General features: G+C 38.9%; 1 protein-coding gene across 1 annotated transcript; it reads right to left on the reverse strand.

Annotated features, from left to right (window-relative positions):
• Nucleotides 1-480: 480 nt before the first annotated feature.
• ZNF367 (zinc finger protein 367) lies at nt 481-26,392 on the reverse strand. The gene is made up of 5 exons (XM_019423431.2): nt 25,818-26,392; nt 10,027-10,177; nt 6,858-6,977; nt 5,622-5,760; nt 481-3,033 (listed from the first exon to the last, which is right to left on the reverse strand). Exons 1-5 carry the CDS (start codon nt 26,232-26,234, stop codon nt 2,811-2,813), a joined length of 1,050 nt encoding a protein of 349 aa, XP_019278976.1. The 5' UTR covers nt 26,235-26,392; the 3' UTR covers nt 481-2,810.

The raw sequence follows: 26,392 nt of genomic DNA on the forward strand, positions 1-26,392 counted from the left end.
CCTGAGCGTCTCCTCAGGGAGGTGACCCCAGATTCAACACATCCTGAATATACGATCTTCAGTCTAATGCTCTCCCAGCTGCGCTATTTCGGCTGCTCAACACATCCTGAATATAAATGAAATGAAATCCCAGGTCCTGATCACCCATCAGGCCTAATATAGAGCTGGCAATACTATCCACACCAGTCTATTTTTAACACTGTAATAATGAACCAGATGAGGAAGTTAAATTTACATCTATAATCTAAAAGGCCATAATTTTAAAGTAAAAAAAGCAATCTACACTATGGTGTCTACTATGCTGAAAAGATACCTGAGATGAGCTCATACTGGAATGAAGTAGAAAATGCACCAAATAATAATGATAGGAGAACGCAGGGCCATAGGTGACATTTCTACCTTTTCAATTTTTTATATTATGGTTATTGTTGACAGGAAAACAAATTATAAAGGGTTCAAGAATGAACATGTACTTTAAACTGTAAATTAAAATAAATTTTTATTCAAAGCATCTTTTAAAATTACAGCATGTTTATTCTTATGCTGTTATCTCTGCCAAACTACATCTTAGCCATATGAAGCATAAAACACTTCAAAAATTTGAATGTAAACCACATTTTTAAAACAAAAAGCAGTCTTAACATACCTCAAATTTTAGATGCCAATGTATTTTTTCCAAGCATATAGCTTATATCAAAAAAGAACATTTTAAATATTTCTATAGTATGTAGTTGTAATAATTTCTTAAACTTCCAATTATACAAATAAAAAATGTTTGCGAATATAACTATTATAGTTGACAAAAGCTGACCAAGAAACAAACAAAAACCCTTACTTTTGAAGGCTGTAAATTTTATTATCTGTGAATTGACAAGTATTTGTATTTTTAAAATTCCTATTGCCCTTCCTTCTTTAGGTAAGTTCATCAAATTTTAAATTTCCCAAGACTGATGAGTGTTGCTTTTCATAGTTCATTTAAGTCATATTTGAGAGCAAAAAATCTAGAGAAAATGTTGAAACCTAAACCAAGAAAATTCAGATGCTACAGTCTCTCTCCCTGTGCTTATAAGTGCTCCAAGTTAAAATTCTATATACCAGATTACAAACAAAATTCTCAGACCATTACAAATATAAATTCTCTTATTACAAAAAAAAAAATCCCTCAAGATTTGTAATTTACTGTACAGAGGAATTACATTTTTAAAGTATGTCCTCATTCATACACATTATTTGTTACTATCATCTCTCACACTTTTGCTTCCTTCCAAGACATTTACATACCTCCCCTTCCCCATGGCTAGTATTTTAAACTATCTGTGTACTGCAACACACTGGGATTTTTGGATAAAGAAGCCTACATTTTAGATAATGTTTAAACTACATCTGTAGGCTACTACTTCAAAAAAAAAAAAAAAAAAAAAGGCGCTGAAGAGCCCATATTGCCCTCTATTACTCTTGAGGTCTACTCCAATTAAGCAATCTATCAAATTACCATGCTATGCATGTTATTTAGTTTCTGCTTAAAACAAAAGCATAAATGATGGAGGTTTATGCCTACATAAAGGAGGTGAACTGCTCTGGTCTTGATTTTTCTGTTCATGCCTCAGTACATAAAGTGGTATTTAAAAACTTCATCTATTTGGAAAAATGGCTTAAAACCACCACACAAGTTAACACACTTGCAGCTGAAACTATTCCAGAAACCTACTTATTTGAGTAGCTAATATTTTCTGCAGTGTTTACCTGATAACTAAATTTAGTGAACACAAAATAGCTTGGCATGTTATTCTGAAGAAAAGCAAGAAGGTGGCTTTATGCACTGAAAATATAAATAGGAGGCTTCCATTTGCTAGTAATTCTAAACAAGCAATACAATTAAAATTTAGTGTTTGCTAACAAAAGATCTAAAACAGTTCACTACAAAACAACCCTGTAGGTGTCCCTTTTATTAATAAAAATCCAAGTGCCAAATCTCTTACAGGGCCCATAATATATATATAAAAAAATACCAATTACCAAGTTACCTAGACTTTGCAAGATTAATCACTCAATTTCAGCAAATGAGAAATATGCAACGTGCAAAAGCTCCCAAGTTAACATAACAGGGATGCCAAGTGCTTTTCAAACCTGAACATCAGAGTGAGCTGTTAAGCCTCGGAAAGACAGAATAAGACTGATATTATCCAATTCTGAAAATTCTCAACTATTGTGCATCTTGCCAAGATCCTCAAATATCTCTTTTCTTCCAAAGTCCATAACTTAGAACATCTTCCAAAATAGTCAGTTTTCCACTTTTCATTAGGCACACTATTTTGCAATTTAAAAATCTATATCTTACACACATATCTTATACTTTCTGGCTTGCCTCAGTGTTTACAGTATTGTTAAACATACTAATATACATTGTTAAAAAATGATCTTATAAATAATCTATTTCAACGTTCTTTGGCTACATGTACCATTCTGTTTTTTCATACAAGTGTCTTATTCAGAAAGTGCTTCCTGTGAGAACTGCTTCCAATGAATGCATTAAACTTGCAAAATCTAGCTTCCCACAATATGTCCTTTTCTACCCTGTACTAGAAGTCCCATATTTACAAAATATTTTAAACTTTACAACAAATCCATTACCATATAAAAAAAGTGCAATTCTCTCTCACCCCATATTCTGGGGCAATGACATTCTTCATAAGTTTCTACAGAATAGCAGCCTATGATAAGCAAATAAGGTGCTTAGCTTATGCCCAAGGATCTACTTTTTAAGTACGCTGGGCAGTACTTTTTGTACAGTGGCAGAGTCAGTGTCGAGGCTACTGGCGGAGCGGCGCCCCGGTCAGGTTGGCGAGCTCTATGAGAGCAAGGGCTCCGTGCAGACGCTCCCGCTGCTCCTGCAGCCGGCGCTGGGCACCGCGCTTCTCGTCGTCCTCCTCATCAGACTGAAGGTACTCCAGAGGGTCCTGCTGCTCCTGATCAGCTTTCTGCACGAGCTTCCCTTTCAAGGTGGGGGCACGCTGCTCTCTTGTCTCCCAATACCTACATGGAACGCAGGCACATTAGCTATTTGTATACACGACCTCCTCAAACCTTTACTTTTCTTTAGCAAACAGGTTCTTTACCACAGTATTGTTTTCTGTGTCTTAGGTTATAAAGTTCTAAAGTGATTCATATACTTTACATATATTTCCCATTATAGAGGGAAAGTTGAGGGACACACTCAGATTTCCAAAATCAAAAACTGGCAGTTCTGGGTCTTATACTCAACTCTCTAATCATAGGTTTTCACCAATTAACTGCCTTTAAGATCATATGTGAAATGGACTACAGTAAAATACACAAACAGTAGAACAAATATTGTCTGTCAATTACACCTCAATAAAAAATTAAACAGAGTAGAACAAATAATCATTAGAAAACTATTTATCCTATTTTTCGGACAGAACTGTAAGAAATTTTAAACCCACAAAATGTGACAGATTAGTGTCTACAACACACAGAGCTTATTCAAAAATCTAAGAGGTACCATGATTATTCTATTACAAAACCAACTGATAATTCATAAGAGAAAATATTCTACCTTTTGGTAACTAAAGAAAGGCATATTTAAAGAACAGTACCACTATATACAAAAATGTCCCATACAAAGACCTGCATATCAATGCTCATATTAGCTTTATTTGTAATGGCCAAAAACAACCCAAAAGCCCAGCAATAGGCAAATGAATAAACAAGCTGAGGTGTATCCATACAATGGTGTACTACTCAACAGTAAGAAGGAATGAGCCTAGGGTTATACGGTGACAGATGGTAGCTACACTTGTGAGCCAGCATAATGCATAGACTTGGAGAATCGCTATGTTGTACACCTGAAACTAATGTAACATTGTGTATGAATTATACTTCAATTAAAAAAATAAACTAAAAAAAGAAAAAGAAATAAACCATTGATAACAGTCAACAACATGGATGAATCCCCAAATAATTACACTGAATAAAAGAAGCCAGACAACAGAAGTGTATACTGTATGACTCCATTTGCATAAAACTGTAGAAAATGCAAACTAGTTTATAATAACAGAAATCAGATCAGTCTGGGGAGCAGGGGAGCAGGAAAGCAGGGAGGGACAAGAGTGATGACTTACAAAGGGGCATGAGGAAACTTTTGAAAGTGACAGATATGTTCACCATCTTAACTGGGATGATGGTTTCACAGGTGTATACATATGTCAAAATGTATCAAATTGTACACTTTATTGTGTGCTGATTACACCTCAGTAAAGCTGTTTTTAAAATTATACAAAAATAACACAACTATTAGATTTCAGGAAATCCAGACATCTCAAACCTGGAAAAACTTGGGCAATACTCAGAGATACAAAAAAAGAACTGCAAACAGTTCAGTATGACTTGAAGGACAACTTGGAACGGAGAATGGCAAAGAAGTTTAACAAGGTCAGCAGGGACCACCAGGCAATGAAGGACTTCGAATCACATGATACCGGGTTTAGACTTTATACTGAGTAGAATCCATTAGTCTGTCATTGAGTAGATGGGAGAATGAGAGGAAAACACAAAGATGACCAACAAGTTTCTGACTTGAGCAAAGTTAGAGCTCATGGGGTGGCAGAGGCCAGCCAGGAGCAAGAGGGAGGGAGGAAGTGACGCAGTAATCCAGACAAACAACGCCTGTCTAAGTGGAGCTTCTGGTCTAACAGGGATGACAGACACTAAACGAATAAATAAATGTGTGATGAAGGTTTTGAAAAAGAAAACACACTGTGTTATAAAAGGATCTATTAAGTCGGTCTAACCTTGTTTGTTCTGGAGGTTAGTGAGCAGGTTAGGGAAGAACTTCCTGACGCAATGTTTGACCTCAGTAAGAAATGAAGAATGAGTAGTGGCTAAACGAAGAGGAAAGCAGCATTCCGGGCAGAGGGAGCAGGGGGCACAGAGGCCTGCAAGCCACAGTGAGGGTGGTGCTGACAAACAGGAAGGCCGGGTAACTGGAGACAGGTGCGAGGCCAGAGGGAGGCAGAGCTAAACAGCACAATGAGGGATTCCAGACTTTTCCTTAGTGCAGAGGAATCTGATGAAGGAGGGGGTGCCCCGAACAGCCAGTGCTGGTTTGTACACAACAGATGACCAGATGACTCCTTAAATCAGAATACCTTTAGAGATACTTTTTCATGCTGGCCCCCTTGTTGCCATTAAAAAAATTCAACCAGGTGCTTTTTAGAACTTTACTTTAGAAGAATCTCTAGCCTATATCCCAGGAATAATCAGCACCTATCAATCAACTGATATGAAGAAAACAAAGACAGGCTGCACGGTAGAGTACAACTCATATAAAACAATCTTTAAGAATGAGGAAAATTCTTGCTTTTAAAATAAATTGTGGTCTGGGCACTCAGACTAATTAATATCGTGTACTTGTTTTCTATGGCACAAAGATCCTCACACCACTCCTAACAATTCTGTGGTTTAAAGAAATAAAGCACCATTTCAAGTTATTTTATAAAATAGGTATAAAAGCAACTTATTTAAAAGGAGAGAACTGTCAAAGCTCCCAGTGCCAGCCCATGTGCAGGGCAGTACTGTGCAGTGGAGTGCAGGGAGAGCCTTACTTCGCCAACCACTCGGCGGCAGCCTGGTTGTCCACAGCCTGGTGCTTACTGAGAGCGTCTGTGGGCTCCTCCCGTTTCAGCCTGGCATAAGGGTGCTTCGGACAGTGGCGGTTTGCATGGGTGAATCTGCTTAGGCAGCCTTCAAAACACAGAGGGAAACACTTATCAGAATCTGGACATCCAGCAGACGTGGAAAATGTTCATTTTCACTGGTATCCAAGAAAAGTGAATTAAGACCATGGGATTTAGCATTCTGTAACTTGGAGGAGAAAAAAAAACCCTAAGGAGAAGCAAGCAGTGCCTTCACCTTTTGGTCATGGCAATATAAATGCATCAACCCCACCAGAAAGTGATTTATTAGCAAAAATGATCAAAACCTCTGACCCAGGAATCCCATTCTTGGAATCCATCATAAGGAAACATCCCATAAGATGAACAAAGCTTTAAGGAGGAAGCCGTGTCCCTCGGCTTTGTTGGCAACAAACAAATTTTAAAAACAAATATTCAATATCCAACATTGAGACAATCATAGTGTATATGCTTACGCAAATGAAAAAGCATATAGACATTCATAACAGCTGACAACAATCAAGAGAACCACACAACAGCAGCACAAAACTATACTGAATTTCAGGTATAACTATGTAAAAAGGTGCATAAGGAAAACATCTCAAGAAATGTGATAAGAGATTTAGAAAATCACTTATGAAAAGTGGTAAGAAATTACTAACAGTGGCAGTAGCAAGATGGTAAAATCTCCCCCTTTGTTGAAAATTAAGACAATGATGTATTTCTTTCCATTTAATAGTTGAAAAGTTTAAAATCAATTAAAAGCCTACTATAAAGGCTGCTTTTACTTCTATAGATCTTTCCACCACCTCTACCTAAATCTACTATTTTTTTTTCTTTTTTTAAGTAATCTCTCCACCCATTGTAGAGCTCAAACTCACAACCTCAAGATCAAGAGATGCATGCTCTGCCAACTGAGCCAGCCAGGTGCTCCCTGAATATACTACTACTTTTAATTACCTTTTAATATTTTCACCTAGAAGGAATATTTTATTTAAAAATCAATTATTCCCAGAAAATGAGCATGGATTTCAATTTAGAAAGAGAACTTATGATGTTTTATAAAATTTACATCGAAATCTCTCCTCCCAAAAATCTTAAGTAAAAGATATTTTAGCTTTTAATTCACAACCAGTTCTTACATAAACTTAACTCTTAACACCATACCATTTTCTGAACAAACAAAAGGTTTCTCTCCGGTGTGAAGACGCTGATGTGTTTTGAGCTGTCCGCTTTGAACAAAGGCTTTTCCACAGTCTGGATAGTCACACAGATAGGGCCTCTCACCTAAGTAGACAAATAGTATATATTATTTCTGAGACAATAATGTAAGAAGAGAAAGGGACAGAGAGAACTGACCTCCATATAGGTCATGACTCCAAACAACAATAAAACATGTCATAGCCTCTACAAAGCTGCAAGTGTTAATGCTAACAACAGCTATCCATGCTACCAAGTAGCTATCCACTTGAAAGCAAAATAATATTTTCGTTAGGCCTTGAGCTTTTAGGCTCCCAGGTTCAAATCCTTGAAGTTATCTTCGGCTTATCCTGTCATTTTTCTCCCCATAATCCAAATCACTAGCTCTTGCTAATTCTTTTTTTTTTTTTTTTTAATGTTTATTTATTTTTGAGAGAGAGACAGACAGACAGACAGCACAAGCAGGGGAGGGGCAGAGAGAGAGGGAGACACAGAATCCGAAGCAGGCTCCAGGCTCCGAGCTGTCAGCAGAGCCCGACACGGGACCCAAACCCACGAACCGAGAGATCATGACCTGAGCCGAAGTCAGACGCTGAGCACCCAGGTGCCCCTCTAGTTAATTCTTTAAAATGTCTCCCACTCCTGATTTCCCATTGCAACTTCCCCACCCCTCCCACCCAGCAGGAACCCTAGCTGGCCTCTATTCTCCACCCCTGCACAGTACTTCTGGAGTGAATGACATAGAACATTTGCTTTTGTCATACAAACTACCTCCTAAATCACTCCAAACCCTACTACACCCCTTGAACAGCTGAAAATTATCTGCTGACTTTTCAGTGGTCCCCTAATATCTGCACTATAGCTACTGCATAAGAGGGCAGGGTTTAACTTTACTTCATTCCATGAGATTCATTCCATCCACAAGGCAGTTAGTTCCTCATGTTGTTGTACTCCTTGAAAATCCAATCTTCTCTGCCCATTCAAATGTTCCCAGTCCTGTAGGCTCTCTCAGTGAATCTCCTTATACCTCCCTGCTACCTCCAAATAATTGAACTATGTATCCCTTCACTACCTCATAATCCACTGTTATTTATGTATCCTGGTACTCTCCTGACACAAAGATGTATAATACTTTGTATTCCATTGCAATTCATATATACAACACAGTGCTAGGCTTGAGAAAGTGCTCAAAAATATTGTTTAACCATAATTAAAATCATTTTTTGAAAAGTCATTCTGTGATCAACAAGTATGCACTGGTACTTCCAATATGACTCAATTAACAGTAACAAGTACTCCCTTAATTTCTCATTATTTAGAAATGTACCAAATGATTGTGATAGACACGTGTTAATAAAACAGGGGTATGGGGGTATTTAAAATAGTAAGAGATGGGGCGCCTGGGTGGCTCAGTCAGTTAAGCATCCAACTTCATCTCAGGTCATAATCTCACGGTTGTTTGTGAGTTCTACCCCTAAGTCGGGCTCTGGGCTGACAGCTTAGAGCCTGGAGCCTGCTTCAGCATCTGTGACTCCCTCTCTCTCTCTCTGCCCCTCCCCCACTCATGCTCTGTCTCTGTCTCAAAAAATAAATGTTTAAAAAATTTTTTTAAGTTAATAAATAATAAAATAGTAAGAGAAAGTTTTTTGCAAACCATATACATACTACTAGAGCTTAACCATACCATGGAGATCTTGGGCTCAGCCCTCTGGCATACAGCATAGTAGGCCAAGGCCTGAAAATACAGGGTGACACATGGTGGACTGGTGGTAGATCAGGCCTGAGACTCAGGGATCTTATCATTACACCACATGGTCCCGAATCTTATCTACACTGGCAATATGTACTCTGTGGCTTGTGAACCAGTTATCTGGGGATATTTCAGACCAATTAGATTGAAAATAAATCTGAAAATTCTCAAAATCATGTATTTCGTTTTGTAATGGTTTTACTGAATGGTTCCTAAAGTCAAAAACCTCTTGGCCACCTTAGTTTGTAATAATTGAAAATTAAAACTTTTACCCTTTTTCAGGGATTTAGCTAAGAAAACTATATTCTAGCATATTATTAAAATGTATCTTTTCAAAAACAAACCAAAAAACCAAACAGGTGGTGCCATAAACACTGCAAAAAAAATAGGGAACTAAGCCTTAACAGCCCAAGTTCTAACTGGTACTGCCCAATGGAAAGAGAATAGGAACCACTTCTAGGAACCACATTAAAAAAGCAAAAATAAACAGGTGGAATTAATTTTGATAATATATTTTATTTAACCCAATATATCTAAAATATAATTTCAACATATAATCAATATCAAAAGTAATTAAGGACATTGTTTACTCTCTTTTATTCATACTCAGCATAGTTTACACATATTGCCCATCTCAATTTAGACTAGCCAAATTTCAACTGCTCAAGAGCAGCATGTGCTACGATATCTGCCAGCACAGCCCTAGACTTAAAGGTATGGGAGGCTGTAAGGCAGTGGTCTTTGCTTTTCTTGATGCCTCAGTTTTATCATCTGTAAATTATTAAATACCATTATTATAACCATAAAGCTCCTTCTTCTGGGGCCAACTTTCTCTATGGAAAGAACAAGGGCTCTTTCTATGTTATTTCTTTGCTCTCTATATGGTATTTAAAATTTAAGTATAATTTCTCTACACAAATAGAGATATGTGATAGTCCTGGGATAGCTACCTATAATACATTTAATTCTGAAAAATTATACTTCACCTTAGATTAAATAGCTAGGTGAAACATTCTGATGGCACACTGGGGATTCTAGTAATTCTGCTAAAAACTGGACACTGTTTTAGTATTTGGCCTACAAATCAGTCTTATCAATTACACAGACAACTGAAGGGCATATCAAATATTGACATTTAAGTAGGCAGAATGATAGAATTCAATTTAGCAATAATATTCCTATGACAACTAGATTAATTACCATGATACTTTTAGAAGTCACATGGTACCAATGCTGAGAAAACCAGTCTTTCCTACCAAAAAAGAAACCGACTATACAGTGCCTGTCTTAAAAAACTTCACAGTAAGGAAATATAAAGCAACTAAAATATTAATTTATGGGCCCAAACATCAAATCAGCTTTTAGTAATACTTCTGCTCAACTTACCTGTATGAGTCCTTTTGTGAGCCTGGAGTGATTTCTCCCGTGGAAACACCCTATTACAGATGTTACAACGGATTCTGCTGGATGAATGCTCTCCTTCATTTATTAAATCCCGGACAGTATCTGCTCTAGGTCTACCACGTCGGATTCCATCCTATTAACAATTTGTATAAATGTTAATGTAATTTCTTAGATCCTCTCATTAAAGTAAAATATCACAATAAATCATTTTTTAAATCTTTCTTGAGTGACATCAGTGAATATAGTAGAATAGGTAGTTCCAAAGGCCCATCCCTCCACAGATCACTGAAAAATTGAGAAAAAACTGTCAAAATCACCTTTATCACAACTCCAGAAAATAGATTTACAGCAACACAGGGAACACTGAACCAAAATACAGGCAACCTAAAACAATAGGAAAGCTTTGCAGTATTTTTATTCCCTGCCCTTGCCTCTCCCTGACCCCCACCAGTGATCTTGAAGAGCCTTCATTCTCACTCAGTCCCTGGCTCCACAAAGAGCAAAGCAGATTTAATTCTAAAAGAATTGTGTTTGTCTGTTTTGATCTGTCAGGGTGCTACTTGAAGAACTAACACAAGGTGTTTGTCTTTGTTTGACCTAACTCAGAACTCTCTCAGGGCAGTAAAGTGGCTAAACAGAGCCGCTCAAAACCTTGTAAGGCTAGGAGCACCTGGGTGGCTCAGTCGGTTAAGCGTCTGACTCTTGATTTCAGCTCAAGTCATGATCCAGCTGACTCTTTGGTCCAATTCTTTGGCAGCTCTGTGTTGGCATTGCAGAGCCTACTTGGGATTCTCTCTTTCTTTCTCTCTCAGTCTCTCTGCTACTCATGTGCGCATACTTTCTCTCTCTCAAAAATAAACAAACATAGAAAGAAAGAAAGAAGTCACCATCTTTAAAAGAGAGAGAAAAAAATAAAAAACCTTGTAAGGTTTCAATAATAACTTGCTGCCACCAGGGGCAAAACGTTTCAACTGAGACAAAAGGACACATCAAAAGCCCGGGAGGAAAAGCTGGAGGGAGAGTTTCTTTGGGTAATTAGGGCATTGAAAATTGCCCTGGTATCCTAAAGATAAAAATTTAGAAAGCCACCGACTTGCCCAGGGCAGGAAGCATGCTCAGAAAAGACCTGAAAAGACCCTGAACTGTCACACCTCTGATCCTCAGCTAGGCACAAGCAGGAAATGAAGGCTAAGACAGAGTTATAATGAGTGTAAGCATTGAGAGAAAGCTACAACACAGAGCCATCTCTGCAAAGTCAGGTATTTGTTCCCTTTCAGTTTTTGGCTACAGGCATTCAAGGCAATCTCTAGCAATCTCTAGCTGAGAACAAACACAACAAATAGAGTTTACAAAAATAGTTTAGAAAATTTGCAAACCAGGAGAACCTGGGTGGCTCAGTCAGTTAAGCTTCTGACTTTGGCTCAGTTCATGATCTCACAGTTCATGGGTTGAAGCCCTGCATCCAGGCCCTGCGCTGATAGCTCAGAGCCTGGCACCTGCTTCGTATTCTGTATCTCCCTCTCTCTCTGACCCTTCCCTACTCACTCTCTCTCTCTCTCAAAAAATAAATAAATAAACATTAAAAAAATAATAATAAAAAAAAAAGAAAAGAAAAAGCAAATTTACAAAACAAGTAACTACAACCCCCAGCACACAACCAAACCAAACTCTGGGGAAACAGAAGAATCTGATTTCCAGAATCACCACAGTAGAATATTCAAAACATCCCATTCTCAACAAAATATTACTAAACATGTAAAGACACAAAGTATGGTCCATACACAAGAGATATTCATAGAAACAGACCAAGAGGAAGTAGATGCAGGTCTAACTAGACAAAGACTTTAAATAAATGGTCTTAAATATGCTGAATGAGGTCATGGAATCCATGGACAAAGGACAAAAGGAAAAACCGAAGAACATTGTTGCAACAAACAGAAAATATCAATAAAGAAACAAATTATAGGGATGCCTGGGTGGCTCAGTCTGTTAAGCATCCAACTCTTGGTTTTAGCTCAGGTCATGATCTCACAGTTTGTGGGTTTGAGCTCCACGTTGGGCTCTGTGCTGACAGTGCAGAATCTGCTTCAGCTCCTCTGTCTCTCTGCCCTTCCCCTTCTCACACACTCTCTCTCAAAAATAAATAAACATTTTTTAAAAGGTGGGGAAGACACTTGGGTGGCTCAGTTGGTTAAACATCCAACTTCAGCTCAAGTCATGGTCTCACAGTTCGTGAGTTTGAGTCCAATGTCGCAGGCTCTGTGCTGAAAGCTCAGAGCCTAGAGCCTGCTTCAGATTCTGTGTCTTCCTCTCTCTCTGCCCCTCCCCCACTTGCACTCTGTCTCTCTCTCTCTCACTCTCAAGAATAAATAACCATTAATTTTTTAAAAAATTATAAAAAGAAACCAAATAGAAATTCTGGAGCTAAAAAAAAAAAGTATGATGACTAAAATGGAAAAATTCACTAGAGAATTTGAATGGCAGATTTGAACTGGCAGGAAGAAAGAATCAGCAAATTTGAAGACTAGTCAATTGAAATTATCCAGTCTGAGGAACTGAAAGAGAAAAGAATGGACAGAGCCCAAGATACCTGTAGGACATCAAGTGTCTTAGTCCATTTGGGCTGCTATAACAAAATACCACAGACTGGGTAACTTACAAACAACAGAAATGTGTTTCTCACAGTCCTGGAGGCTGGAAAGTCCAAGATCAAGGCACCAGTATAGTCAAGTGAGGGCCCTCTTCCTGGCTCATAGATGGTACCCTCTAGCTATGTCTTCACATGGGAGTTCTCTAGAGCCTTTTTCAGAAAGGCATTAATCCCCCGTCAAGAGGGCACCACCCTCATGATACCACCTCCCAATGGCCCCACCTCCTAACAGCATCATCTTTTGGCAGTCAGGATCTCACCACACAAACTTTGGGGTGCATAAACACTCAAACTATAGCATCAAGCATACCAACATACACATAATTGGAGACCCAGAGGCAAGAAAGAAATGGGCAGAGAGAATATTTGAAGAAATAAGGGATGAAAACTTCTCAATTTTGATAAGACATAAGTGTAAACATCTAAGAAGCTCAAAGAACTTCAAGAAGGATAAACGCAAAGAAAGATCACTCTGAGACACATTAGATCAAACTGTCAAGAGACAAAAGGCAGAGAATCACGAAAACAGGAGAAGCAATTCATCAGTTACAAGGAGTCCTCAAGAAGATTAAAAACTGACTTCTCAGGAGAAACTACAGAAAGCAGTAGGATGACATGTCTGAAGTGCTGAAAAGAAAAAAAAGTCAACCAACAATCTTATATCCAACATGATTATCCTTCAAAAATGAAGAAGAAATTAAGACATTTCCAGAGAAACAAAAGTTGAGTTCATGGCTAGTAGACCTGCCCTACAATAAATCTAAAGGAAGTTCTTCAGGCAGAAATGAAAGGACACCTGACAAAGTCAAAGCCATACAAAGAAATAAAGAACCCCAGTAAAGGTATTTACATAAGTAAATACAAATGCCAAAAGTATTGTATTCAGGGCTTGTAACTCTTCTTTTTCTCCTATATAATTTAAAAGACAATTGCCAGGGGCACCTGGCTGGCTCAATCAGAGGAACATGCGACTCTTAGATATTGGGGTCATGAGTTTGGGCACCACAATGGGTGTAGAGATTGCTTACATAAATAAACAAACAAACAAATTTTAAAAAAAAAAAGGCAAATGCCAAATGTATTTTAAAAATTATAAATCCAGGGGCACCTGAGTGGCTCAGTCAAACATCTGACTCTTGATTTGGGCTCAGGTCATAATCTCAGTCAAGGGTTCAAGACCCATGTCAGGCTCTGAGCTGACAGCATGGAGCTTGCTTGGGATTTTCTCTCTCCCTGTCTCTCTGCCCCTTCCCTGCTTGCACTTTCTCTCTCAAAATAAATAAATAAACTTAAAAAAAAAATTATAAATCCGGGGCACCTGGGTGGCTCAGTTGGTTAAGCATCGACTTCAGCTCAGGTCATGATATTAAAGTTCTCAAGGTCAAGCCTGCCTTGGGCTCTGTGCTGACAGCTCAGATCCCGGAGCCTGCATCGGATTCTGTGTCTCCCTCTCTCTCTTCCCCTCTCCTGTTCATGCTCTGTTTCTCTCAAACATAAATGAGCAATAAAAAGAAATTATAAATCCATGTTAGTGGGAACATAATGTAAGAATATGTAATTTGTGACTATAGCAGAGGTTTTGTACACTATTGTAGCTAAGGTGGTTATTAATTCAAAATATATTGTTTTAAGTCTAAGAGATTAATTGAAATTCCCAGGGCAGCCAGTTGAAAAAACAAAAAACAAACAAACAAAAACCCTAAAAATCAAGAAGAAAACAAGAAAGATATGAAAATAGTAAACTAAAAGAAGGCAGTGAGAGGAACTGAGAAATGAAACAGGTAGAAGACATACAGAAAACAGATAACAAAATACCAAAAGTTCTTCCTTAACAGTAACCACTTTAAATATAAATAGATTAAAATCACCAATTAAAAGGCAGAGATGGGCAGAATGGATTTTTCAAAAAATGGTCCAACTATATGCTGCCTCCAACAGACTTCTTTAGATCCAAAAACACAAATAAGTTAGAAGAGTTAGAAGAGAATAGCATGGAAAGGAGGGGCTCCTGCCTGGCTCAGTTGGTAAACCATGTAACTCTTGATCTCAGTGTGGTGAGTTCAAGCACCACCTTAGGCCTAAAGCTTACTTAGAAAAAAAAGAACGGAAAAAGGGATAACAATTATAAACACTCACCTAACAACAGAACCCCCAAAATGCATGAAGCAAAAATTGACAGAATTGAAAGGAGAAAGAATTCAAAATAGTTGGGGTCTGACTTTTAATAATAGATAGAACTAGACAGGTCAACAAAGATATAGAACACTTGAACACTCTAAACCAACTAGACCTAACAGACATATATAGATCACTCAAAATACACAGCAAAATATACATTTTTCTCAAGTGCACATGGAATATTCCCCAGGAAAGACCATGTGTTAGGCCACAAAGCAAGTAACAATAAATTTTAAAAGACTGAGAAAATCATCCAAAGTATCTTCTGTGACAAACATGGAATGAACCTATAAACCAAAAACAAAAACAAAACTGGAAAATTCACAAATATGTGAAATTAAACAATGCAGTCTTAAACAGCAATGGGTCAAAGAAGAAATCACAAAGGAAATTAGAAAATACTTTGACACAAATGTAAACTAAAACACAACATGTCAAAACTTATGGGATACAGTTCTTGGATTTGAAGGCTTCATAGAAGATAACAATGCTACCTAAACTGATGTGCAGATTTGGTGCAATCCCTATTAAAATTACAAAGGCCCAGAAATGGAAAGTGATCCTCCAACTCATGTAAAACTGCAAGAGGCTCCAAATAACAATATTTAAAAAGAACAAAGCAGGACACGTATGTCCCTATTTCAAAACTCACTACAAAGCAGCAACAATCAAGACAGTGTGGTACGAGCCTAAGTAAAGACACACTGAGACAGAATTGAGAGTCAAGAGATAAACCCTTATTGGGTTGCCCGGGTGGCTCAGTTGGTTAAATGTCCAGCTCTTGATATAGGCTCAGGTCATGATCTCCCGTTTGTGAGTTCAAGCCCCACATCAGACTCCATTCCAACAGTGTGGAGCCTACTTGGGATTCTCTCTCTCTCTCTCTCTCTCTCTCTCTCTCTCTCTCTCTCTCTCAAAATAAGTAAGTTAAAAAAAAAAAGAATAAATAAGCTGGACTTAAAATGAAAAAACATTTAAGTATCAAAGGACAGTCTCAAGAAAATGAAAAGACAACCTTACAGAACAGGAAATTAATATTTGCAAATTATATCTAATAAGTGTCTAGTATCCAGAATATGTAAAGAACTTTTACAACTCAACAAAAAGACAAAGAACCCAATTTAATGTGTAAAGATCTTAAAAACACATTTCTCCAAAGTAGTTATACAAATGGCCAGCAAGTTCATGAAAAGATGCCCAACATCATTAGCAAAATGCAAATCAAAACAATTATAAGGTAAATTACATCTCGATAAAATTAATTTTTCAAAAAGCACAATAAGATACTACTTCACACCAACTAGATTATACTCAAAAAAAGAAAAAGAAAAAAATAGGAAATAAAAGTGGTTTTTGGCAAAGAGGTAGAGAAATTGGAGCCCTCAAAATCACTGCTGGTGGGAAAACAATTTCAGAGTATGGTACAATGTCATAAACATACACAATGGAATATTTTCAGCAATAGAAAGGATACATGCTACAAGGTAGACAAACCTCAAAAACAGTAGCTAAATGAAAGAAGGCAGACTCAAAAGGCCAAATATGTAGGATTCCGTGTAATGAAACTTCCAGAATAGTTAAGTGTACAGAAACAGAACTCAGATTGGTTTCCAGAAATTGCATGTAGTGGAGAATAGGAAGTAACTACTGAGGACAGGGCTTTCTTTTGGGGTAATAAAAATGTTCTGAAACTTGATATAGGTGGTAGTTGCACAACATTGTGAATTATTAAATGTTACTGAATTACATTTTAAAATGGTTAATTTTGGGGTGGCTCAGTCAGTTGAGTGTCCGACTTTGGCTCAGGTCATGATCTCGCCATTCCTGAGTTTGAGCTTCACGATGGGCTCTGTGCTGACAGCTCACAGCCTGGAGGCTGCTTTAGATTCTGTGTCTCCCTCTCTGTCTCTGCCCCTCCCCTGCTCATGCTCTCTCTGTCTCTGTGTGTGTGTGTGTCTCTGTCAAAAATAAATAAACATTAAAAAAAAATTTAATGGTTAGTTTTATGTTATGTGAATTTCACTTCAATTTAAAAAAAAAAACTAAGGAAATCTGAATACACTATGGATGTTAGTTAACAATTTATCAAGCTGGTTCATTAATCGTAACACACATACCATGCTAATTTAAGATGTTAGCAATGGGAAAACTGGGTATGTGATTTATGGGAACACCCGGTACTATCTTAACTTTTCCATACATCTAGAACTAATCTAAAATAAACATTCACTTGAAAAAAAAAAAAAACTTTCTCATTTCCCAGGTAAGTTAAATTTTATACATACAAGTTACATGAAAAAAAATCATAAAAGGATTATATACAACTACAAACAAAATGAAGATGTTTTTACTGCCTACAATATAAAAACGTAAAGCCTTCCAAATCCTTAAAAACATCAGGCCAAAGCCTTGATGGATAACAATAAGCTCCAGCAAAATTCCATTCCATCAATTTTCACTTTGAAAGAAAAGCTCAATCTCAACATGGGTGAGTTATCTTAAGGATAAGTCATGTTTAAAAAATTCATAGATATTAAAATCCATTTCCTTAACAGTCAACAGGTGGAAGCAATCTAAATGTCCATTGACAGATTTAAAAGAAAAAAAAGGTGGTATTTACAATACAATGGAAAATTATTCGGTCTTAAAAAAAGAGAATCCTGCCATGTGCTGTAATGTGGATGAACTTTAAAAGGGCTACGCTAAGTGAAATAAACCAGTCACACACACACCACAAACTCTACAGGATTCCACTATGTGAGGTATCGAAACTAGTCAAACTCTTAGAAAGTAGAATGGTGGTTGCTAGGGACTATGGGGAGAGAGAAAAGAAGAGTTCAATGGGTACAGAGTTTCAGTTTTGCAAGATCAATAAGTTCCTGAGATCTGTTATACAACAATGTGCATATAGTTAACACCAAAAAACAATTAAGATGATAAATTTTGTTGTTTTTTTGCCATACACACACCCCAAAAAGGAATGTGGAAAGGCAGTATGGCAGATAATAATACTGTAAAAATATTCACTGCCCCTCTTCTCACTGTGGGTACCAATGAGGCAAACTTGACCATATGATTTGCTTTGGCCAATAAAATGTGAGTGGAAATTATATGTATGACCTCTAAGCAAAAGCTTTAGAAGCCATCACATGACTCTTTCATCTCTCATTTCTCTCTGCCTTGAGACCCAAATGTCCCCAGGTAGGAGATGTTCCTTCGGGGTCCCAGAATGATCAAGACAAGGTGCATACCAGCACAGGACAGAACAACCCTCACAGGACAGAACAACATGAGTCATGATCAGGCTGAAACTGGGATTTCCAAAGTTGCATTCTGCACCATGCTCCAGCCTAAGCTGGAGGCACTTTGTTAATAAATATTTGCTGATGGGATAAAGATCTCATCAATTCTTTTTGATATCAAAATTAACAAAAGAGGCACATAATTGATGTATTTCCTTAACCTTATATAACTCTTTTAGAAGTTTCCATTTATAATGAAGCTAGGAATTGGGAAGGTCCTACCTGGACCCTGACTTAGTGCAAATTAGCAAATCAACTTGTAGCAATTACTGGTCATTACCAAATACTTTCACCTTCACCTTTACTCCTTGGCTGGGACTCTTACTAGCTACACTTTGCTCTAGTCTTGCTTACTGAAACTGTTAATCCAGAGTCAGCAAAGATCTAACCAGGAGTAAAACTAGAGAATCCATTACCATCATTTATTGAGTTACAATAATTGGATTGTTGCTGGTAATGTTTATATGATGAATAATTGGTTTAAATCTTGTTTTAAAAATGTAAAATGCAAAATAAATAAATAAATAATCAATCTATGATCCATAAAAATAGCAGGTGATTTTGTTAAGAAATGGAACATGAAATTAGGTTAATTAAAAACCTTAGTAATATAACTCCTCTGCTATGAAAGGATCTTTTCCTAATATTTTTTTAAATACATAAAAATAATGCAAATGCAAAAACAAAATGATACTAGACCACTTCCTTACACCATACACAAAAATAAACTCAAAATGGACTAAAGACCTAAAAGTGAGATGTGAAACCATAAAATTCTTAGAAGAAAACATAGGTAGTAATTTCTTTGACATTAGCTATAGAAACATTTTTCTAGATGTGTCTCCTAAGGCAAGGGTAACAAAAGCAAAATTAAACTATTGGGATTATATCGAAATATAAAATTTTGCCCAATGAAGGAAACCATCAACAAAATGAAAAGGCAATCCACTGAATGGGAGAAGATATTTGCAAATGATATATCCAAAATATACAAAGAACTTATACAACAACACCCCAAAAAAACAAATAATCTGATTAAAAACAGGCAGAGGACTGACCAGGGCGCCCAGTTGGCTCAGTCAGGTATGCATCCAATTCTTGATTTTGGCACAGGTCATGATCTCACGGTTCATGAGTTCAAGCCCCACATTGGTCTCCAGTCTGGCAGTGTGGAGCCTGCTTGGGATTCTCTCTGCCTCCTCTCTCTTTCAAAAATAAATAAATAAACTTAAAATAAAATGGGAAGAGGACCTGAATAGACATTTTTCCAAAGACATAGATGGCCAACAGAAAAATGAAAAGATGCTCACTATTCATCAGGGAAATACAAATTAAAACTGCAATAAAATACACTTTACCCCTATCAGAATGGCTAAAGTCAAAAAGAAGTAACAGGTGTTGACACGGATGTGGAGAAAAAGGAACACTTTTGGTGGGAATGCAGATTGGTACAGCCACTTTGGAAAACAGTATGGAGGTTCCTCAAAAAATTAAAAATGGAACTACCCTATGATCCAAGAATTCCACTACTAAGTATTTACCTAAAGAAAACAAAAATACTAATTCAAATAGATGCACCAAATATGCACCTCTATGTTTATGGCAGCACTATTTACAACAGCCAAGATATGGAAGCAAACCAAGTATCTATCCATAGATGAATGGATAAAGAAGATATGGTATACATATACACACATACACACAATGGAACGTTACTCAGCCATTAAAAAGAATGAGGTCTTGCCATTTGCTACAACATGGATGGACCTAGAGGCCATAATGCTAAGTAAATACATTACAGAAAGACAAAAACCATATGATTTCACTCATGTGAAATTTATGAAACATAACAAAGGAAAAAAGAGACCAACACAAAACAGATTCTTAAATACAGACAGCAGGGTGCCTGGATGGCTCAGTCGGTTAAGCGTCCGACTTCAGCTAAGGTCATGATCTCATAGTCTGTGAGTTCGAGCCCCACATCAGGCTCTGTGCTGACAGCTCCAAGCCTGGAGCCTGCTTCGGATTCTGTGTCTCCCTCTCTCTCTGTCTCAAAAATAAATAAGAACATTTAAAAAATTAAAAAAACAAATACAGAGAGCAAACTAGTGGTTGCCACAGGGGAGGTAGGTAAGAGGATGAGTGAAATAGATAAAGGGGATTAAGATTACACTTATCTTGATAAGCAATAAGAAATGTATAGACTTGTCAAATCATCATGTTGTACACCTGAAACTAATAATACTGTATGTGTTTAATTTTTAAAAAGCCTTAGTGACACAATTACTCCATGATGAAAGAATCTTTTCGCAGTATTTTTATTTATTTATTTTTTAAATTTTTGAGAGAGTGCACACACACATGAGCAGGGGAGGCTCAGAGGGAGAGAGAGAATCTTGAGCAGGATCCACACCCAGTGTGGGCCCAACTCAGGCTGGATCTCAGGACTCTGGGATCCTGACCTGAGCCAAAATCAAGAGCTGGACATCTAACCAACTGAACAACCCACATGCCCCTTCCCAGTATTTTTAAATACATAAAAGCATACTGTTGCCTCTATTATAATTTGAAATAACTCACTAGTTAATATCAAAATTTTTAGATTATCCATTACTATCTTCTGTTTCCATTAAAAAAACAAAAATAATACAAAACAAAAAATTGTTTTCAATCATGTCTAACGGGGGTTTGAGTATTTATAAAGTTAACAATTTGTTGCTTCCCCGCCTAAATCATATATTTGCAATTTCCAAATGAGAAATAGAGAGCTAAAAAAATAAATAAAATATAATACAACATCCTAGCCATATACAGGTTAAGGCTTCACTAAATATATCATTTCAACTGTGAAAATTAAGCAAGGTAAGTAATCATCTTATGCCCTAAATAAATAAAGAGCATCTTTTTTTAACCATACATACAAAAATGAGCTGCATTACTTAAAGGTCCTTTCCATTTTGGCCTTAGCAATAAGAAAACTATGCATCTAGGTACATTCTGACAATAACAGAGTGTTAACTAACTCCTCAGCAATCCAGTATGCCTGGAGTCTAAGAGACAAATCTTGTCAGGATTGCTTGATGGCTCACAAGAGAAAGTTAAGTTAAAAAGAAATTCAACAGGCACCTGGGTGGCTCAGTCAGTTAAGTGCCCAACTTCAGTTCAAGTCATGATCTCACAGTCAGTGAGTTTGAGCCCTGTGTCAGGCTTTGTGCTGACACCTCAGAGCCTGGAGCCTGCAATGGATTCTGTGTCTCCCTGTCTCTCCGCCCCGTCCTTCTCACACTCTGTCTGTCACACAGAAATAAACATTTTTAAAAAAAAGAAGTTTTTAGTTCTATAAAATATTTTTTAAAAATTTTAAAAACAAATTCAACACATTATTTTGTGGCATCTCCTGCAAAATAAGCTACTAAAAAGAAGCAAAATGATTAAATTACAAAAAAACACTTGCAAACTTTTGTAATTTATTTAGAGAGAGCACAAGATCATGCATGCAAGGTGGGAAGAGGGGCAGAGAGAGACAATCATCAGCAGGCTCCACACTCAGCACAGAGCCCAATGCGGAACCCGAAGCAGAGCTCGGTCCCACGACTCTGGGATTATGACCTGAGCTGAAATCAAGAGTCCAAAGCTCAGCAGAAGGAGCCACCCAGGCATCCCTAAATTTCATTTTTAAGACAGACTTTCAGTACCACCAGATGGTAGATTAGCAATTTTCAAAGTGTTTTCTGAAATATATATGATAAATGTTTTGAGTTTTCAATGTCAATAACTATCTTTAAAAAGTTATTTAAGGGGCCCCTGAGTGGCTCAGTCGGTTAAGCATCCAACTCTTGATTTCGGCTCAGGTCATGATCTCACAGTTTGTCAGTTCAAGCCCCACATCGGGCTCTATGCTGACTGCACAGAGCGTGTTTGAGATTCTCTGTCTCCCTCTCTCTCTGCCCCTGCTCTCTCTCTTTCAAAAATAAATAAACATTTTTTTTAAAGTTACTTAATAGGGGCACCTGGGTGGCTCAGTTGGTTAAGCATCCAACTTTGGCTCAGGTCATGATCTCGTGGTTGGTGAGTTCAAGCCCCGCGCCGGGCTCTGGGCTGACAGCTCAGAGCCTGGAGCCTGCTTCGGATTCTGTGTTTCCCTCTCTCTCTGCCCCTCCCCTGCTCATGCTCTGTCTCTCTCGTCTCAAAAATAAATAAAACATTTAAAAAAAAAAAAAGAAAATCTTTACGAAAAAAAGTTATTTAATAAAATTTGGGTTATTTCTCAAGCCACTTAGAATAATGGACACATTTACCTAGATTTTACAGAAAGTTATACTCAAACTGGGTGATGACAAACCTAAAAGTCCTTGGCACATTTTTATACAAAGTAAAATTCAAATAAAGTGCACAAATATAACCTAGAAGGAAAAGAAAAATAGGTCTCAGAGGAAGGCATGTGGACCTTGACAAGAAAATGAGAAAAATGTAATTGATCATATTTCCCTTTTTAAATTCAGATTTAGATCCAAATTTTCTTTGGCTATCATATCTGCTTCCTCATTCTATCCCCCACCTTGCCTTACCTGCATAACTTTCCAAGTCTTAATTTGCATTTGTCAATTGTATTGTGTGTACCCTCATAAAGCAGGTCAGTTGAGAAACATACATGTGTAAACAATGTGTATTTCATATGTCTACCATCATCAGCTTACTACTAAAAAAATAATAAACCCCTAAAGTCAATTCATACATGATATATACAGAAGCAATACCACATAGGGATTAAGAACACGGGCTCTTGAAAGTGCCAATCAGTTCTGCCACTTACCATACTATGTTAACTAAACAATCTTGGAGACTCTTTTCTCAAATTCCTCCTTGTTCGTTGGATAAACAAGGTTAATTTAATTAAGGAATTCAAAAGCCCAGCAGTTTGCTGTGCTAGGCAATAAACTGTGGCCACTACATTAACAGGTTATGTTTAACATCGTGGTGATCAAAATTATATGTACTAATCTGCTATCTGTAAGACTCTGTGCAGTGTTCAGGTGACAGAAAGGCAAAGTGGAATAGGCAGCTGGCAGGTCCTGAAGAGTGAATGGTATCTGAGGCTATGCACAGAGAAGCCAAACACAGGTCCAACAGTGAAGAGTAACCTCATGAACGTAGTCTGAGTAGATAGGACACAAGGTGCAGAAGCTTGGAAATAACCTAAGGGCAGAGAGAAATTAGACCTGCACCCTCCCCTCCACTCCCCTCTCAGAATTCACAAACTGAGAGAAGATAATGCTAATATATAATTATACCCCAACAGTGCGAAGCAATCTTGTGATGATGGGCCAAAATAAGTTGGTGGATGGTGGATGTTCTCCCCACAGGCAGAAAAGGAAGTGTAGGGCAGGAACAAACAAGAAAGCTGGCAAGAGCTGACACTTAGTGTGAAGGTCTCAGATGTTAACATCTGCCCTTGGGGAGGGGGGGCAATGCCAACAAACAGACAATAAACGAACACAAATGTTTTTCTCAAACTCACAACTGTTATTGCCTCTAACCTATATACTGAGAGAAGGGACTAGGGGAAAACATGTTACTGGTGTCCTATCTTTCCGTAAAGTAAACAGATTCAGTCAGCATGATTCACCCGTGTAGAGATAAAGAACTACAAGTACTTTAGAGAAACAAAACAAAGTAAAGGGGACTGGAATTCCCTACCTTTAGTCTAGAACTGATTACAAACAAAACTAGTTACCATCCTTAAATAAAGGTATATTCCAGACCTTTCCCCTCAAGATGGAAAAGCTAAAATGAATGAATTTTTGCAGCTGTAGCTGATTGCTTCACTGATTAAAGGACAAATTAAAATCAAGTCATCTAGTAATTCTGAAATATGACTGTGTGAGAAAAAAAGTGAAATATAAAACAGCCTTTTTGCTTACATATTCTTCAAAATTTCTGGTATATTTTACCTCTAAAAAGAGGTGGAGAAAGAGGACCTAAAATTCAAACCCACGCACTGTGGGCAACTTTTATATAAGGTTTGTTAAGGTAAGTCTATTTTAGGCCAAAATGAACATACCTATAAATTTCATTTATCTATTATAACACTAATCTTCTTGGATAATCCAAAATTAGATTAGTAAAATAATAAATGCAAAATATTTTACGAGTACCTGTGCACTGTATGCCTTTATGGTTCCAACTATATAACCTAACTTTTTTTTGTTTGCTTTTTTAAAGACTAGGTATGTTAACACAGGAAAGTATCTAGGCTACCCAGCCATCTCACTAAGGGCTACCTAGAGACAGCAACAGGGATTGTTTCCTTCACAAACTCACTCAGCACTATTATGAGTATTTTCACTGCTTGTCCTCTCAAATTTGTTTTAAATTTCTACTGAAGTGCAGCTTCAAGAATTACAAGGGTGTCAAACACAGAGTTTTATAATTCTGTAGTTCTTTAATAACAATGCCATTAGTAACAAAGTATATCAATTTCCTCTGGGCTCAAAACACATGGAGTTTCAACATCTTTGTTACTGCATGTAAAATCATGACCAAGTTAAACTTGTTTCAATTTGTAGATACAGTATTTGCCAATATCCAGGCACTTATCCACTAATTTACGGTTTTTTCTTCAGTAAACTGCTTATCTGACATAGCCACTTAACAAATAGAACCTGAATATTAACCTTGTATTAGCACAATTCATTCATTACACAAATATTTACCGAGCACTTTTATTCAGCATTTGGAGTGTGAGGAATTAAAGTTGAACAGTCTTCCAGAGAAAAATTATCCCGGCTCTCTAGCAGCTTACAGTCTATAGAGATAAGTATGTCAGCAGAGAGGCACCCGTGAATACAAGCTTCAGGACTGCGAGCCACAAAAACTACCATAGTCCCAGTGTTCCCACTACCTAGCTGTGGGACCTTGAGGAGGTCCCTTCACCAATCCCTCTAAGGCTTAGTTGCCTGATCCATAGTAAGCTTGAACCAGGTAGTCCTATCTTTCCCAGCTCTCAACAGTCTGAGCGTAAGCAATTCAAGGTTAACAGCCTCCCATTCCACTGCTTGCTCTCAGCCAACTAGCAAGGTGGTACGCTGGATGCATGAGGGGCAGTGAGGGCCCACTTCCGCTATGGAAGATTGCCCTAAAATCCCTTCTCGCTCTTCGGCTATCTCTGCTGGACATCTTTAGTAGGGCCGGGTTATCTGCATTGATGGAGGGAATCTGAGCAATCCCTCCCGTCCAGCACCCAGAGGAACAGCTGAAGGCCCGCATCCCTTCGCTCCCTCTCCGGCCAGAGAGGACTCAGCGGTCGGCCCAGCGTCTGCACCGCGAGTGGGCCTCCTCCGCGACCCCAGGCTGCGCTCACTGCACCTGCTGCTGGGTGGCCTCGGGTCTGCCCGCCACCCCTCCGCTAGCCTCACGTGACCGTCGCCCCGCCTCCCCCCCCGCGAGGACCCGTTTTTTGGCGCGCGGCAGTGACGTCAGCGTCCTGTCAACCGCCACCGCCCCCGCCGCGGCCAGAGGCGACCTCGCGTTTTAAACTCGGCCCCGCCCCGCCCGCCGCATCCGCGGGCACTGCCGGCTCCCTGGCCGCGCCGTTAACGGGCCTTGGCTGCCCCGCGCTCCTCCCACCCGCCCGCGCCGCTCACCTTGAGGTGGCCGCTGTCCGGGCTGCTCGCTTCCTCCTCGTCCTCACCTCCCGAGGCGGCGGCGGCGGAGGCGGCGGGCGGGGGCGCGCTCCGTCCTCGAAGCCCCGGGTGCTCGGCGGCGGCGGCGGCGGCAGGCAAGGCGGCCGAGGCGGCGCCCCCCGCGGCCCCAGGGCTGAGTGTCACGTTGTGCGCGTTCTCGCCCCAGCGCCACGGGTACACCATGAAGTCGCTGAAGCCGGGGCTGGTGGGGATGAGTGGCGGCGGCGGCTCCGGCTCCCCCCCGCCGCCGCATGTGGGCTTGATCGGGGTCGTCCTGATGACCGACACCAGCACCCGCTTTGGGGAGTCGTGGCAGAAGATGACGGGCGGCGGCTGCGGCGGGTTGTCCGCCATCGGCGCCTCCATGCCCCGGATCATCGCCCGGCCCGGATCCGCAGCTCCGGCAGCCGCACTCCCTAAGCCCCGGCCTGGCCCTTCGCTCCGCTCGCCCGCGCTGCTGCCCAGTCGCCGGCGCTCAGTCCCGCCGGCTCATGGCCGGCGGACGTTTCCCGGAAACCTCTTGCGCGGCGGCCAGC

This window comes from Panthera pardus, unplaced genomic scaffold (assembly GCF_024362965.1).
Source record: "Panthera pardus isolate Hobbes unplaced genomic scaffold, ASM2436296v1 HiC_scaffold_20, whole genome shotgun sequence".
Lineage (NCBI taxonomy): Eukaryota > Metazoa > Chordata > Mammalia > Carnivora > Felidae > Panthera > Panthera pardus.

What these genes read in the sequence shown, in the direction of transcription:
- ZNF367 (XM_019423431.2), bottom strand. Translation starts at nt 26,234, where the DNA reads ATGATCCGGGGCATGGAGGCGCCGATGGCGGACAACCCGCCGCAGCCG. An exon ending in TCACAAAAGGACTCATACAG is followed by an intron (nt 6,978 to 10,026) that starts GTAAGTTGAGCA and finishes TTGTCTACTTAG; the next exon opens with GTGAGAGGCCCTATCTGTGT. An exon ending in GCCGCCGAGTGGTTGGCGAA is followed by an intron (nt 3,034 to 5,621) that starts GTAAGGCTCTCC and finishes CGTTCCATGTAG; the next exon opens with GTATTGGGAGACAAGAGAGC.